Source organism: Rana temporaria, chromosome 7 (genome assembly GCF_905171775.1).
Source record: "Rana temporaria chromosome 7, aRanTem1.1, whole genome shotgun sequence".
NCBI classification, from domain to species: Eukaryota; Metazoa; Chordata; class Amphibia; order Anura; family Ranidae; genus Rana; species Rana temporaria.
In genome coordinates, this window is record NC_053495.1 from 181022058 (window position 1) to 181039279 (window position 17222).

At 44.5% G+C, this 17222-nt stretch overlaps 1 protein-coding gene across 2 annotated transcripts in view; it reads right to left on the reverse strand.

Annotated features, from left to right (window-relative positions):
- Nucleotides 1–17222, reverse strand: part of DNAI3 (dynein axonemal intermediate chain 3) — a 118325-nt gene that overhangs the window by 52069 nt on the left and 49034 nt on the right. For both annotated transcript variants that reach the window (XM_040360565.1, XM_040360564.1), the window contains 5 exons: nt 14212–14328; nt 12105–12295; nt 11403–11527; nt 9825–9914; nt 2204–2281 (listed from right to left, as the gene is read on the reverse strand). In XM_040360565.1, coding sequence (XP_040216499.1) covers nt 2204–2281; nt 9825–9914; nt 11403–11527; nt 12105–12295; nt 14212–14328 — 601 coding nt within the window. The remainder of the gene's footprint in view (nt 1–2203; nt 2282–9824; nt 9915–11402; nt 11528–12104; nt 12296–14211; nt 14329–17222) is intronic.

Sequence of the window (17222 nt, forward strand, 5' to 3'; positions counted from 1 at the left end):
ATTTAATGAAGACACAACATTTAGCAACATATTGCTACACTTAGAGGCGCCTCTCTTCTCTTTTATACTCTGTAGCTCTGCTGGATTTTGCTTCTAAGCCCCTTGCGGAGGCTTCCATATGTGGATGGACATTGTGAAGGATGCTTCAGTGTAATTCTCCCTGCTTGGTTAATGCTGTGTTAGAAGGTGATTTCATGTGTGACTCATCTCTCTGTTAAAATGTTAAATAAGGCTAGCTTTTGAAAGGCCTTTAATTGTGTGATAACACTGTCTAAAACCTATTGAGGCTCAGAGGTGTGAATAGGTGTCAAGCGCCATGCGGAGACTAAATGTCTGCCTAGGAAACTCAGTGTGTGAAGGTGGTTTGTTTGATGCCATTAATTAAGGAATGTGCAGTGATTAGACATGATAATTATAGGCCGGTGCCGACCTGTCTAGAATGTTGTAGTAATTAGCCTTAGTGCGTGATTAGGGGGGTGGAGATCTCATTGTTGCTTTAATGCCTGGTACTGTATATAAAGCTGAGAAGAAACCATTAAAGTCTGTCTTGTTCCAGCAGTAAGCGTGACCCATGTGTGGCTTATTGGGTGACTCCAGGAATATCCCTCCTCGTGGAATATTGGGGTGATTTTCTTTATGGGGAGAAGGGAAGACTTTGACGGGGATATCATACCAATACCGTCACAGACATTTTATAGTTACACAACTTATCACATTGCTATAATCTTTTTATAAGGACCATAAACTGAAGGACCTATAAATAAATGGTTGTTGAATGAACCATTTGAGTTTCCATTATTTCTTATGGAGAAATTTGCTTTGATATACAAGTGCTTTGGATTACAAGCATGCTTCCGGAACACATTATGCTCGCAATCCAAGGCTTTAGTGTCCAAGGCTGTCACTCTATGCTCTGTTTGAACACAAACTAGGGAAAAGATTGCATTCATTTTGTTAACTGTCAAAGCTAGCTAAAATAGGATCTGCCGTGTTTCTGGCCCGACACATTTTCCCCTAAATTTTGGGTTAGATCCATGTACACAGAAAACATTGACTGTCCTGCTTGACTGCCTGCCAATCTCCCTTGCATATCCATATTCATAATCAAAATCATTAAAACCTAATGGGATCCTTCTAAGATATAAAAACCACTCAGTATGAGAGGCAATGACAGATCGCTAAGGTTAGTCTGCAATACCAGATTTCACCAGCAGGTATTGCTGTAAGCAACATATACAGTATCAGCTCCTGGTCCTGGTGAAACCCTGCAGAAGAGGGAAATGGATGGTCACAGGCTAAAAATGAGAATGGATCGAAATTACATCAGATTCAGCAGGGACCAGCCAAATTTTGATTCATGAATGGGCATGCTGGTTTTACACAAGTCCATCTATTGATCGACTTATGTATAACAAGCCTGATTGAAAACAATCTCTCAATCAGCGCCGCTGGCTATAGCCAGCAGTGCTGATCAGTGTATTCTGACGGCAGGGAAGTCTCCCCGTTGTTTGAACAATTTTCTTGTGCAATTTACTTTAGATTTGCCTTTGAATGTGTAGTGAAAGGACCTGCCTGATTGCATACAAATTAAAAGGGTTAAGGCCCCGTACACACGAGAGGATCGATCCGCTGAAATTTATCCGCGGACCGGTTTCAGCGGATAGATCCCCTGGTGTGTACAACCCAGCGGATATTTATCCGCGGATATTTTTCCGGGTGATGGATTTCCAGCGGATCAAAATTTCTTAGCATGCTAAGAAATCGATCCGCTGGAATCCAGTCCAGCGGATTGATCCGATGGTCTGTACAGACTCACCGGATCAATCCGTCCGAATCCATCCCTCGCATGCGTCGTAATGATTCGACGCATGCGTGGAAGTCCTTATATTACAGCGTCGCGCACGTCGCCGCGTCATCATCGCGGCGACGGCGCGACACGTCACCGCGGAGGGAATTCCGCGGGGATTTTGATCTCATGGTTAGTACAACCATGAGATCAAAATCCGCCAGAGGGTTTATCCGCGGAAACGGATCGATCCTCTCGTGTGTTCTAGGCCTTAGGTTTGACCTCATATTATATGGTTTTGTAAATCTAAAGGAAAATTGTACAAGAAAATTGTATAATGTATGGCCAGCCTAAGACTGCTATGTAAAGGCTAAGTTGGCTGGTAGTAAGAATTTTAAAACATAATACAAGACATACCTTTGTGCTGGTGCTCTTAGTTACTCCAGTTTTAGCCGTTAGACGCTCATTATAAGCAGAGATATCCCATAACACAACCTGAGAAAAAAAAAGACAGAAGAAATACAAACTTTGCCATACAATGCAATCAGAGGCGTATCTAGTGAAAATAGCGCCTATGGCAAGCACTGAAACTGCGCCCCTGTCGAAACATTTGAAACCCGTCTTTCAGATAACCTTAACAAAAAAAACAGCTAACAAAACTAGTGATATTTATCATCCCTTGTGATACCTTGGGTAGTGACATATCCTCTATGTTGAAATCTGGGGTTTATTAGACCCCCGATCCCTCCTCTGCCCTCCAAGGCCAGGTAAATGCAGAACCAATACTGGAAGTGATGACATCTTCATCACTTAAGGCCTCAGTTTTCACCGAGGAGAGGGAGAAACTGATGTTCCTCCTTCTTCTTTGTGCGCTGCCAATCCGACCAGATGGAATGGGAGAGCCTGGGAGAACAGGGGAGGGCTGTGGCTGAACGCAGCAGGGATAGCGCTGCCATTGTCCATTAGCAAAGGAGATCCTGCCTATGCTCGGGAGGAGGGAAGAAGAGACCCTCAGACCCTGGTAAGTGCCTTGCTGCCCAGCCACTCAACAGCGCCCCCTTCATATGGCGCCCATGGCACTTTCCATGGCTGCCATACCAGGGGTCAAGTCCTGGGGAAAAAAGTGTGGGAACTCCCATGCAAGATCCACTCCCCCACCAAAAAAAAAAAAAAAAGATACGCTCATATGCATAATTACTAAACCGCATGTTTTTTTTTTCCGATCCACTGTACCTTAGTAATCCTTTATGTTACTGTCCACTTCCTGTATATGGATTCCTAGGGTAGTGTGCGGGTATTCCGTCACTTCCTCAATGCCGCAATGTCTCCTGGGAGCTTTTGTCATTGTTCCCAGGAGACATTGCGGAGGTCTGCCGCGAGTTATCGCGGGATTTAGAAAGAAGCAAGTTCTGACAGTGACACGAGCTGGGCATTGCCGATTAGTGAAGGATTGGCTCGGGCGGCTCGACTGCTCTCAGCTGCTCTAGTCCTGCAAAGGGAACTGAGTTCCTGCTGTGAAAAAAGTGCAGGAACTCCGTTCCCACGCGTTCCCGCAGGACTTGAGCCCTGTGCCATACCCTAGATACGCCACTGAATGCAATGCATTCATTGGAGAAACTTGGATCATTGCTGATCAGTTGGGGTAATCTATTGGCTTCTATTCTTTCTAAGTCACTTACTTGCCCACTTGTTTTAGACCAGGGACTCCGGTATTAAAGACATCCAGGGAATTAGCATTTTTAGGAATGGCAGTTTATTGGTTTAAATTTTTATATGTGCAAGGACACAACAGGGGTTATTTACGAAAGGCAAAATCCACTTTGAGCTACAAGTGCAAACTACAAGTACAACGTGCACTTGAAATTGCACTGAAAGTGTACTTGGACGTGCATTCACTGTAAATCTGAAATGAGGGGAAGCTCTGCTGATTTTATCATCCAATCGCATGCAAGCTTAAATGCTGTTTTTTTTACTTGCATGTCCCCCTCTGATCTACAGCGACTGCACTTCCAAGTGCTCTTTCAGTGCAATTTCCAGTGCACTTTGCACTTGTAGTGCAAAGTGGATTTGCCTTTCGTAAATAACCCCAAATATTTTTGATAAAGAACAGACAGATTTACAATGTGGACCTTTCTAGGAGGAACGTTAATCCTGAATACTGGTTAGCATAGGAAGAGACATCGACGTGTCTTATAAAGTGAACAGACATCTGTATGTTATGGGAAAGCAATGTGATTAGACAGAAGGTAGTTTGCATGAGATGCCCGCAAAGCAAATTACAATAAAGGAGATAAAAAGGGGCTACAACAGAACCAGGAGCGAGGAAAGTCCTGATCACCTCTAGGGTGTTGCTAAAATGTAAATGAAAGCACGGTTTGCAGAATAAAGATACATTTTAGGCAGATAAAAAAAAAAAAAAAAAAAAGACAAAGTACTGCAGCTCTGTATTCATTAGTGCATCGTTAAAATTATTTTTTAGATGCAAACAAAGCACCTGAATTTGACTTGGTATCCGCCTGCAGTGCCTATAAAGCAGATCTGGGGCCAGATTCTCAAAAGAGATACGACGGCGTATCTCCAGATACGCCGTCGTATCTCTGAGTCGCGCCATCGTATCTATGCGCCTGATTCTTAGAATCAGTTACGCATAGATTTCCCTTAGGCCCCATACACACGAGAGGATTTATCCGCGAATACGGTCCAGCGGACCGTTTCCGCGGATAAATCCTCTCGAGGATTTCAGCGGATTTCTATGCGATGGAGTGTACTCACCATCGCATTGAAATCTGCGCCGAAATCCTCTGGCGATGATGTGTCGCGCCGTCGCCGCAATTATGACGCGGCGACGTGCGCCACGCTGTCATATAAGGAATTCCACGCATGCGTCGAATCATTACGACGCATACGGGGGATCCCTTCGGACGGATGGATCCGGTGAGTCTATACAGACCAGCGGATCCATCCGTTGGGATGGATTCCAGCAGATAGATTTGTTTGGCATGTCAGCAAATATTCGATCTGCTGGAATCCATCCCAGGGGAGAAATATCCGCGGAAACAGATCCGCTGGAGTGTACACACCATAGGATCTATCCGCTGAAACCCATTTGCTGGGATTTTTCAGCGGATGGATTCTATCGTGTGTATGGGGCCTTAGATCCGACAGGCGTAAGTCTCTTACGCCGTCGGATCGTAACTGCATATTTACGCTGACCGCTAGGGACGTGTACGCTGATCTACGCGTCGAAATATGTAAATCAGCTAGAAATACGCGAACTCACGAACGTACGCCCGGCCGACGCAGTACATTTACGCCGTTTACGTTGCTTTTCCCGGCGTATATTTACCCCTGCTATATGGTGGCGTAAGTGTGGCGTACCAATGTTAAGTATGGCCGTCGTTCCCACAACGAAATTTGAAAATTTTACGTCGTTTGCGTAACTCGTCCGTGAATGGGGCTGGACGTCATTTACGTTCACGTCAAAACCAATACGTCCTTGCGGCGTATTAGGAGCAATGCACACTGGGAGATTTCCACGGACGGCGCATGCGCCTTTCGTGAAAAAAGTCAATCACGTCGGGTCACAGAACATTAACATAAAACACGCCCCCCTGTCCCACATTTGAATTAGACGGGCTTACGCCGGCCGATTTACGCTACGCCGCCGCAACTTAAGGAGCAAGTGCTTTGAGAATACAGCACTTGCCCGTCTAAGTTGCGGAGGCGTAACCTAAATCGGATACGTTACGCCCGCGCATAGATACGCGGATGTACGTGAATCCGGGCCCTGGAGTGTGAGAGAAAGAATAAGTACAAGAAGCCTATCAGTTCATGCGATGACAAGAGGCATGCTGATAGGAGGAGAAAGTAGCGTGACAGAGAGCTCATCACTGTGTTGTTTCTCCTGTCACAGGGTGACCTGGGCTCAGAGGAAGTTGGTTTTATGATTTTGGTCATCAGACCATCAGGTCATCAGAGGACATCTACTGACCGAGCAAAAATACTGTGGAGGAATTCTCTGGACTGAATCTGAATATGCAGCAAAAACTAATTTTTTCTATTTTATCTCTTTGTGGGCTTTTCATTTTATATTGTTATTTTTCTCAGAGTTCTATTTTAAGCTAAGCGTTAATCCAAAGTGTTAAAATGAAAGTTGAAAATTTAAAAAACGGGAAGAAAAAAAAGTTAATTACCGGTAAGTGGAAAGGGTGAGAAGATGTATGGGATAAAAGGGAAACATTTTCTTCTCATGAAAAAAATCCAGAAGCTGTTACTAAAGAAGCACAGTGGCCTGAATCCGTAGTTGGAAAGGCGTAATCAATCAACCCAAGTTTGGAGGAATCGTGCTTCATGTTTTCCTCAGTGAAGCCATTTAGTCTAGTTTTCAATTTTAACCACTTCCATACCGGGCACTTACGCACCTTCCCGCCCAAGCCAATTTTCAGCTTTCAGCACTGTCGCATTTGAATGGCAATTGCGCGGTCGTGCTACACTGTACCCAAACAAAATTGGCGTCCTTTTTTCCCCACAAATAGAGCTTTCTTTTGGTGGTATTTGATTACCTCTGCGATTTTTTTTTTTTGCGCAACAACTAAAAAAAGACCGAAAATTTTGAAAAAAAATTACGTTTTTATTTTTTTCTGTAATTTTTTTTGTAAATAAGTAAGTTTTCTCTTTCAATTACGGGCACTGATATGGTGGCACTGATGGGCACAGATGAGATAGCACTGATGGACATCGACGAGGTAGTACTGACGGGCACAGATGAGGTGGCACTGATTGGTGGCGCTGGTATGCGGCACTGATGGGCACTCATAGGCGGCACTGATGGGCACACATAGGCGGCACTGATGGGCACTCATGGGCGGCACTGATGGGCACTCATGGGGGGCACTGATGGGCACTCATGGGCGGCACTGATAGGGACTCAGGGGCGGCACTGATGGGCACTCATGGGCGGCACTGATGGGCGGCACTGGGCACTCATGGGCGGCATTTATGGGTGGCACAGATGGGCACTGTGGGGTGGCACTTATGGGTGGCACAGATGGGCACTGTGGGGTGGCACTGATGGGCACTGATGGACACTGTGGGGCGGCACTGATTTACTTATGTTGCCAGTCAGTGCCCATTTGTGGGCACTGATTGGCATCTTTTTTTTTTCAGACTTTTTTTTTAGACTTTTTTCTGCCCCATTTTTTTTGTTTTGCCCTTCCCTGGTGGGCTTCCCTGGTGGTCCAAGTGGCGATCCGAGGGGGGGCTGCGCTGATAAACAATCAGCGCGAACCCCCCCTGTCAGGAGAGCCGCCGATCTGTCAGACGCGAGTGAGGAAGAGCCATCAACGGCTCTTCCTGTTTACATCGTGATCAGCCGTGGTTGGACACGGCTGATCACGTGGTAAAGAGTCTCCGTGAGAGACTCTTTACCGAGATCGGTGTTGTGGGGTGTCAGACTGACACCCCGCAACAACGATCGCCGCCATGCACGCCCCCGGGGGGCGCGCAGCGGCTCAGAATCCTGAGGACGTCATATGACGTCCAGTCAGGATTCTACAACCACTTTGCCGACGTCAATTTGTCATTGGCGGGCGGCAAGTGGTTAAAAAAAAGGGGACAGAATGTTTCCTCCTGGCATTTGTTATAGTTTGTTTCCTAGAAGAATGAAAAGCTTTTATTTCTGTTGGTTGCTTTATGGCTTGGTTACGTTATTCACAGGGAGATTTAGAAGCACCACCCAGGGTTCTCTATGCAAAATAACATGAAATACGTTTTGAATTAGCCCATAGACTCTAGACCAGTGATGGCAAACCTTGGCACCCCAGATATATTGGAACTACATTTCCCATGATGCTCACGCACTCTGCAGTGTAGATGAGCATCATGGGAAATGTCGTTCTAAAACATCTGGGGTGCCAAGGTTCGCCATCACTGGTCCAGACCAAGGGTTGAGGGCCACTGTATGAGCCATTGTATATTTTATAAATATCCCCATCAGAGTCATCCCCTTACATCAAAGTCCCCATTACATTCCCTTTCACATCAAGGTCTCCATTACATCAGGGTCCCCATTCGAGTACTCCCCCTAGGTCAGGGTCCCCCATCATAGTCCCCCTTACATCAGGGTCCCTATCAAAATTCCCCCTTACAGGGTCTGGATGCAGTTTGGAAGAGGTTGAAGCACAGACCTTAAACAGCCTTTGAGGACCTTAGTCCTCTATCTGTGCACATTGAGTATATGTCACTGGGGTAGATTCAGTAACATTTGCGCAGTTTTTACGTAGGTGCAGGGCACCGTTTTTGCCCTGCGCCCCCGCAAATCTTCTGCGCTACCCTCGATTCACGGAGCAGTAGCTCCGTAAATTCCGTGGGCGCTCCGGCAAAATGCACGGCGTAAGCGCGCGCAATTTAAATGATCCCGTAGGGGGCGGGAATCATTTAAATTAGGCGCGTTCCCACGCCGAGCGTAGTGCGCATGCTCCGTCGGGAAACTTTCCCGACGTGCATTGCGGTAAATGACGTCGCAAGGACGTCATTTGCTTCAAAGTGAACGTGAATGGCGTCCAGCGCCATTCACGATTCACTTACGCAAACAACGTAAATTTCAAATTTCGCAACGCGGGAACGACGGGTATACTTTAGCATTGGCTGCCCCTGCTATAGAAGGGGCAGCCTTACGCAAAAAAACCGACGTACGCAAACGACGTAAACTGCGTACGCAGGGCTCGCGTAGGGTAGTGAATCGGCGTTAGTATGCAATTTGCATACTATACGCTGACCACAACGGGAACGCCACCTAGCGGCCTGCGTAAGAATGCAGCCTAAGATATGAGGGCATAAGAGCGCAACGAGCTCTCTGAATCAGGAGAAGTCGTTACGCCAGGGCCAGTAAGCAATTGCGCTGAGTAACTATGGTTACGCAGGCGCAATTGCTCTTTGAATCTGGGCCACTGATCCTACTGGGGGCCAGATAAAATCGTGACGTAGGCTGAATGTGGCCTGTGGGCCATAGTTTGGAGACCCCCACCTTAGACAATGACCAGATTATCTGTGGACAGGACGGCCGGCTGTAGAGCATATCTCCATCCACTAAACAGACTCCAAAGCAGAACAAGGGGCTAACGCGTTTCGGCAAACTGCCTTGGTCACAGCTGTGCAGGCTTCCTTTAATGGATTTTGCTGTTTGCTTTTAGAATATAATGTGTTGGCGTTCGCTATGTGAATGGACACCAAGTTTCAGAACATCACCATAGATACCAGAGTGAACAAATTGCTTTCCATTTGATCTACACAAAATAAATCCACCCATGGGTGGTGGGAGTATGCTTGGTCCAGTGCCAGTTTACCAACACACAGTAGACATGTGCAGACTGGAATATTTCGTTTCGTTTTTTCATTTTCGTTTGGAAAATACATTTATTTAGTTACTCCTGAAAATCGTTTTGATTTATTTTGTTTTTCGTTGGGGAATAGCTTTCGTCCGAAAATCCAATAATACTTGGTTTCTGTCGAATGGTCAAAAGAATATTCGCCGGAACGTCGAATCTTTGTTTGTTTCTGTCTAATGGTCAAAAAATATTCGACGGAACGTCGAATCTTTACGTCGAATCGTACATTTTCGTTCGAATATTCCGCCTACAAGAATTCTAATGTTGTATGACTAGTAATAATGTCGAATCTATTTTCTCATAAATCGAAATCTATTCTCTGTAATGTCGAATCTATTATTTCCATAGTGTCGAATTTTTTCTCTATAATGTCAAATCTTTTCTCTATGATGTCGAATCGTTTCCCTATAATGTCGTATCTCTCTATATCGAATTTTTACCGCAACGAAAACTAAAATAAAGCATTTTTTATGTCGGATCTTTCGGTTTTCGTTTCTTGCACTTTCGTTATCGTTTGTTAAAACGATTACGAAAAAACCCGGTTTTCGGACGAAAATGCATTCTAACAAAAACGAATGCACATGTCTAACACACAGACCAGTATGAAATTTGTTCCAGGAGAACAATATAGTAATAGGATCTGCACACAGTACCTGGCCATTAATGCACCCTCCAGCGATGATACCGGGGTCACTCGGACAAAAGCGGAAACAATATATGTCATCTGGACATTCCAGCATTAGCTAAAAGGACAGACCAGAAGACACTATTAGGTTACAAACTTTTACACATTTGTCAGGATATTAAATAAAAAGTGCTGGAATTACCAGCTCTATTAAAATGACATTAGAAATTTTTTTTTTTTTATTATTATTAATATTCAATACCAGATGTTTAGGAGATGAGAGCTTACAAACCCATAACTTACAAGCTTACAAACCCATAGCAACCAATCAGTTTTCGGTATATTAGATTCGAGCCCTCTCTTTTAACCAACAGGGATGGAGGCGTATGTTTTTCATATGCCTCATTTAAAGTCCCAATCCTAGTTTTCTTTATAGATTCGAGCCTTGCACACACGGGCCAGAAACGTTTTTTTCCTGACGAAATTCTTGGCAAGAATCTCTTGCCGCCCGAGTGTACACACAGGGCCATATCCTCAAAAGAGATACGACGGCGTATCTACTGATACGCCGTCGTATCCCTGTTTCTATCTTTGGAACTGATCCACAGAATCAGTTTCCAAGAGATAGACAGAAGATCCGACATGTGTAATTGAATTACACTGTCGGATCTTAAGGATGCAATTCTAGGCCGGCCGCTAGGTGGCGAGGCCATTGCGGCCGGCGTAGAATATGCAAATGAACACTTACGGCGATCCACGAACGCTCCGACGGGCCCGTCGCTCTAATGCTACGTCGTTTACGTCGAGTTACGCCGTGTTAAAATAGGGCTGAGTCCTATTTGACTAAGCCCTATTAAGTATGGCCGTCGTTCCCGCGTCGAAAATTCAAACTCTATGTCGTTTGCGTAAGACGTCCGTGAATGGCGCTGGACGCCATTTACGTTACCGTCTAAGCAAATGACGTCGGAGCGACGTCAGTTAGCGCAATGCACGTCGGGTAAGTTACCCGACGGAGCATGCGCAGTACGTCCGGCGCGGGAGCGCGCCTAATTTAAATGTGACTCGCCCCATTAGATTCGGCACGCCTTGCGCCGGACGGATTTGAGTTACACCGCCGCTAATTTCCAGGTAAGTGTGTTGTGGATCGATACCTAACTTAGGAAATTTGCGGCAGTGTAACTTAAATCACTTAAGTTACGTTGCGCTGCGGGGCTGTGGATTTGGCCCACAGTCCTTTCAAAAGAACAGCTGTTCTTTTGGAAGGCAAGACGCGATGACGTCATCTCGTACGACGAGCATGCGCTCGTCACCTTCGATGCCGTAGCCTGGTAGCATGCGTGGGCAGCTCAAAAGCTGGATACCAACAAATCTGTTTATCTGAGGCAATATGACTTTGGTAAAGATCTGTGTATAATAAACCATAGTGGAGGAATAGGAGCTCTATGCACAATAAAAAAATAAAAAATAAAAAAAATCTGGATTTATTTTTGACTGGTGTCTGAAATCTGATTGGCTCCCATAAAGTACTGGACTTTACACATCATCGGTGTTCTGTGCTGAACAGCCATGGCTGTATCTGAAAAAATAACTGACTTTCCCGTCTTACCTGGGGATGGATGGGGTCACTCAGGCTCCAAATAAGAATCAGGGACGGCTTCAGGATAAGTTTGGAAGATAAGTTCATTCGATCCTCCAGAGAAAGTCCTTCAGTTAGCGAAACCGCCACCAAGCCTGGCAGATAAAACACACAACTCTAACTCAGTGATTAATATTTATTAAAGCAGTTGTGTATTATTACATAGTTACATAGTAGGTGAGATTGAAAAAAGACACAAATCCATCAAGTCCAACCTATGTGTGTGATTTTATGTTAGTATTAAATTGTATATCCCTGTATGTTGTGGTCGTTCAGGTGCTTAGTTTTTTTAAACTATTGATGCTCCCCGTTGAGACCACCGCCTGTGGAAGGGAATTCCACATTCTTAACGCTCTTGCAGTAAAGAACCCTCTACGCAGTTTAAGGTTAAACCTATTTTTTTCTAAATTAAACATGTAATATGCATGCAAACATGTTAGCACGGCCACGGAGCTCGCGACAGGGTCGCGAGAGCGACCACACGGCCGTCAAATTAAAGGGGACGTATGTATACGCCCATTTGCCCAGCCGTGCCATTCTGTCGACGTAAAAGTGCGTGCGGCGGTCGGCAAGCGGTTAAGTAACATAAAACTGCTTTGATAAATATCCCTTATTGCTTCAACATGCATACAATCGTTAGATCTGCCCCCTGGCAGTGGTTTCATTCATTACCATGAAGTGTGGGGTGCCAGTCGATGCAGCTGATGGTTTTGTCGTTGCCAAATTGGTGATCTGTAAAAGACTGATACTCCTTGAGGTGAGAGTCGGATCTTGTACCGAACATACTCTCCTGTTCAGACAAGGCTTTCCAGTCATCTACAAAGGCGTTGAGAATTTCGTTTTGCTGTAGCGCCAATTCCAGCCTATTTAAAAGAGGGGTTCAATTTCTTAATACAACAGCTAAATTATTAGAAACATTTCCTATAAAAAGTACATTAAAGAGGAAGAAAACTGACATTTACCTGTAGGTAGGCCTATAATAAGGCTTACCTATAGGTAGTGGAAATATCTCCCAAACGTGCGCTGTTTAGAGGTTTACATTACATGCAGCCAGTGACATCTGAAGGTACGGCCACGGGTGCCGTTCCTTCCGAGCCCTGTGTTGTGAACGGCTGCTCCAGCCAATCACAGAGTCGGAGCCCGCGAACCCGGAAGCAAGATGGGTGAAAATGGAAGCGGCTGCAGTGCTGACATTGCGGTGCTGGAACAGCTTAGTTTTAAGATAAGTTTCACACAATGTGCTAGTATGCAATGCATACTAGCACATTATGACTTTACTTTGCGGGAAGAAAAAATAAACTTCCAGTGGTATAGGACCTGCCTCTCCTCCAATCACAGTAAGATTACAAGTACTGCAGCCGTTTCACCATGCACACTGGCATGGTCCACTGTTGTCACCATCAGAAAACCCTGAGGAATGTCATGCAGCCATCACTGGAGTGCATGTAGGCAGGAAATGGCAGAAAAGATGCTGCAGGGGATCAGCAGTACTGTAATGCAACACAGAATAAAAAAATAAGGTGGCATACATTTTCACACCATATTATCTTCTAATAATAGCAGTTGCACTCGGTCTGCTCAATTCATTTTACATCAAAATCATCACATAGAAAAAAAAAAACATTTAAAAACTATAAAAAATGTATTTAACCACTTAAGACCCGGACCTTCAGGCAGCTAAAGGACCCGGCCAGGTTTTGCGATTCGGCACTGCGTCGCTTTAACAGACAATTGCGCGGTCCACGACGTGGCTCCCAAACAAAATTGGCGTCCTTTTTTCCCCACAAATAGAGCTTTCTTTTGGTGGTATTTGATCACCTCTGCGGTTTTTATTTTTTGCGCTATAAACAAAAATAGAGCGACAATTTTGAAAAAAATTCAATATTTTTTACTTTTTGCTGTAATAAATATCCCCCAAAAATATATGAAAAAAACATTTTTTTTCCTCAGTTTATACGTATTCTTCTACCTATTTTTGGTAAAAAAAAATCGCAATAAGCGTTTATCGGTTGGTTTGCGCAAAATTTATAGCGTTTACAAAATAGGGCATAGTTTTATTGCATTTTTATTAATATATTTTTTTTTTTTTACTACTAATGGCGGCGATTTTTTTCGTGACTGCGACATTATGGCGGACACTTCGGACAATTTTGACACATTTTTGGGACCATTGTCATTTTCACAGCAAAAAATGCATTTAAAATGCATTGTTTATTGTGGAAATGACAGTTGCAGTGTGGGAGTTAACCACAAGGGGGCGCTGAAGGGGTTATGTATGACCTAATATGTGTTTCTAACTGTAGGGGGGTGTGGCTGTAGGTGTGACGTCATCGATTGTGTATCCCTATAAAAGCCGCCACAGTGAAGAACGGGGAAGCCGTGTTTACACACAGCTCCCCCCGTTCTTCAGCTCCGGGGACCGATCGCGGGACTCCAGCGGCGATCGGGTCTGCGGGTCCCGCAGCTTCGGACCAGGTCGCGTGCACGCGCCACCCCACGGCTGGGCTTAAAGGGCCGCGTATAGGTACGTGGATGTGCCCAGCCGTGCCATTCTGCCGACGTATATCGGCGTGAAGGGGTCCTTAAGTGGTTAAAACAGTCTTCTTTACACCATATTATCCCCAAATAATAGCAGTTGCACTCGGTTTGCTCAATTCATTTTACATCAAAATCGTCACATAGAAAAAAAAATACATTTAAAAACTATAAAAAATGTATTTAGAAGAAATGTATAGAAAAAATAAAATTCAGATTTCTGACTGTTTATTGACACACTAACCTTATGGACACGGAATTGATAAAATCCTTTAGATCTTTAGACGTCAGCAACTCCTGTTTTTCTTCTTCTGAAAACTCTCGTGGCTCGTACTGAGTGCAGGCATTCTGTGGGTAAGTCCTTACAGAGACATAGGAGAGAGACAGCAAATGGTCAGAAGAGGTTACTTATGAAACCAATGCTGGCTATACACTATACAATCTGATTGTACAATCTCTGTACAATCTCCTTTTGAATTACCAAAACTATGTAATATGAGGACAAACCTAAGCCATCCATTTTATTTGCATTAAATCAGGTTAGGCGCTTGCACTGTATTGTTGATGGTAGGTCTAAATAAGATTGTACAATCATAATGAATAGTGTATATGTAAACCCTCACATATACCCAGTGAAGTGAACAGCCTCAGATGATACACAGAGATGAAAGAAATCTCCCTACATAAGTTGTACGGCCGGGATTCAGAGAGATTGGCGTATCTTTAGATAGGCGTAACGCATCTCATATGCGCTACGCCGTCGTAACATTGAGAGGCAAGTACAGTATTCACAAAGCACATGCTCCCATATGGGCTGGCGTAAGCCCGCGTAATTCAAAGTAGCAAGGCAGTGGGCGTGTTGTATTATAATGAAGCTTGACCCCATGTAAATGAATGGCCGATCGAACGGCGCATGCTCAGAATCACGTCGCAAATACTCCCTAAGATACGTCGACTCAATGCTTTCGACGTGAACGTAACCTACGCCCAGCCCCATTCACGTACGACTTACGCAAACGACGTAAAATACGACGCTGTTCCTGCGCCCATACCTTAACATGACTTACCCCTGTCTTATGAGGGGTAAAGTTACGCCGGACGTACGCCTTACGTAAGTGGCGTAGCTTAATGTGACGGGCGCAAGTACGTTCGTGAATCGGCGCATCTAGCTCATTTACATATTCGACGCGTAAATCTACGGAAGCACCCCTAGCGGCCAGCGTAAGTATGCACCCAAGATACGACAGCGTAGGAGACTTACGTCGGTCGTATCTTGCCAAAATTCAGGCGTATCTGCTTTCCTGAATACGGCGCATAGATACGACGGCGCATAGATACGACGGCGCACATTTGGACTTACGATGGCGTATCTGGAGATACGTCGTCGTAAGTCCTTTCTGAATCCCGGCCTACATGTATATCTGCTGCCTTCAGCTTGCTTTATTCTTTAGTAAGTGTACACACGACCGTTGTTCATAACGAGAAAAAAATGCAATTTTTTTAAATTGGTCGTGAAAAACGGTCGTGTGTAGGCTCCACAGCATTTCTCCTCAATGAGAAAAATGGCCATTAAAAATGTAGAACCTGCTCTATTTTTTCTCGTCGTGAAAAACGGTCGTGTGTCCGTTTTAACGACGGGGAAAAAAACATGCATGCTCAGAAGCAAGTTATGTGAAGGGAAATTAGCATAATCAGCCCAAAGGCTGGCGCCATTCGAATGGAACTTCCCCTTTATAGTGTCGTCGTATGCGTTGTACGTCACCGCGCTTTGCTCGAGCATTTTTTATCATGATCGTGTGTATGCAAGGCAGGCTTGAGAGGAATCACGTAGAGAAAAGCGTAGTTTTTTCCATGACATGAAAAACAGTCGCGTGTACGCAGCATTAGAATTTTTACTTCCTCTTTCTGCAGTGGGAGGGGAGTCTTGGCATACACTGTGTGACAGCTGATTGGAAGAAAAGACACCCCCCCCATTCTACATAGGCAGAAGAAGAAAGAAACTTGCAGAGCATGTGCTGTGAATAGATCAGCTCTCTGCTAATTCAGTATTACCGCGGTATCACATTGTTTGAAATGGGAAGGATCGGTAAAGGAGCGGTATCCAACACACCGCTCCTCTCACCGCTCCAAAGATTCTGCTTGTAGGAGATTTTTTTCTCTTCTGCCAGCGCATCGCCTCAGTCTCAAAGCTCTCGGGCTGAGCATGAGTTTTTCAGGTGGTATAGCAGCGCTATTTTTAGCGCTGTAATGCCTGAAAAACTCCTCAGTGTGAAAGGGGCCTTAGGCTGGGTTCACACCGGCATGACACGACAGTCGTATCACTTTGGATCAGACTTTGCCCTGCGACTTGACGTCCGACATGCGTCAGACTTCAATAAACAGGGATCCGACTTTGATCCCAGTCAATACCAGCGGCACCGGTACTGGTATGAATCTTTAGGGGGAACTCCACGGAAAATGTTTAAAAAAAAAAACAAAAAAAAAACGGCATGGGTTCCCCCTCCAAGAGCATACCAAGCCCTTCGATCTAGTATGGATTTTAAGGGGAACCCCCCACGCCGGAAAAAAGACGTCCAGACCCTTATCTCTAACCCTTAACCACTTGCCTACAGGGCACTTTCACCCCCTTCCTGCCCAAGCCATTTTTCAGCGCTGTCACACTTTGAATGACAATTGCGCGGTCATGCAACACTGTACCCAAATTAAATGTTTATCATTTTTTCCCCACAAATAGAGCTTTCTTTTGGTGGTATTTGATCACCTCTGTGGTTTTTATTTGTTTCGCTATAAACAAAAGAAGAGGGACAAGTTTGAAAAAAAAACAAAAAAAAAACACAATATTTTGTACTTTTAAAATAAAAAAAAATTTATATTTATTATAGCAAAAACTATTTTTTTCCCTCAGTTTAGGCCGATATGTATTCTTCTACATATTTTCGGTTAAAAAAAAACAAAAAACGCAATAAGCGTATATTGATTGGTTTGCGCACAAGTTATAGCATCTACAAAATAGGGGATAGATTTATAGCATTTTTATTATTCATTTATTTTTTACTAGTAATGGCGGCGATTTTTATCGTGACTGCGATATTGCGGCGGACACATCGGACACTTTTGGGACCATTCACATTTATACAGTGATCCGTGCTATAAAAATGCATTTATTGCTGTATACATGTGACTGGCAGGGAAGGGGTTAACACTAGGGGGCGAGGAAGGGGTTAATGTGTTCCCTGGGAGTGATTTTTACTGTGG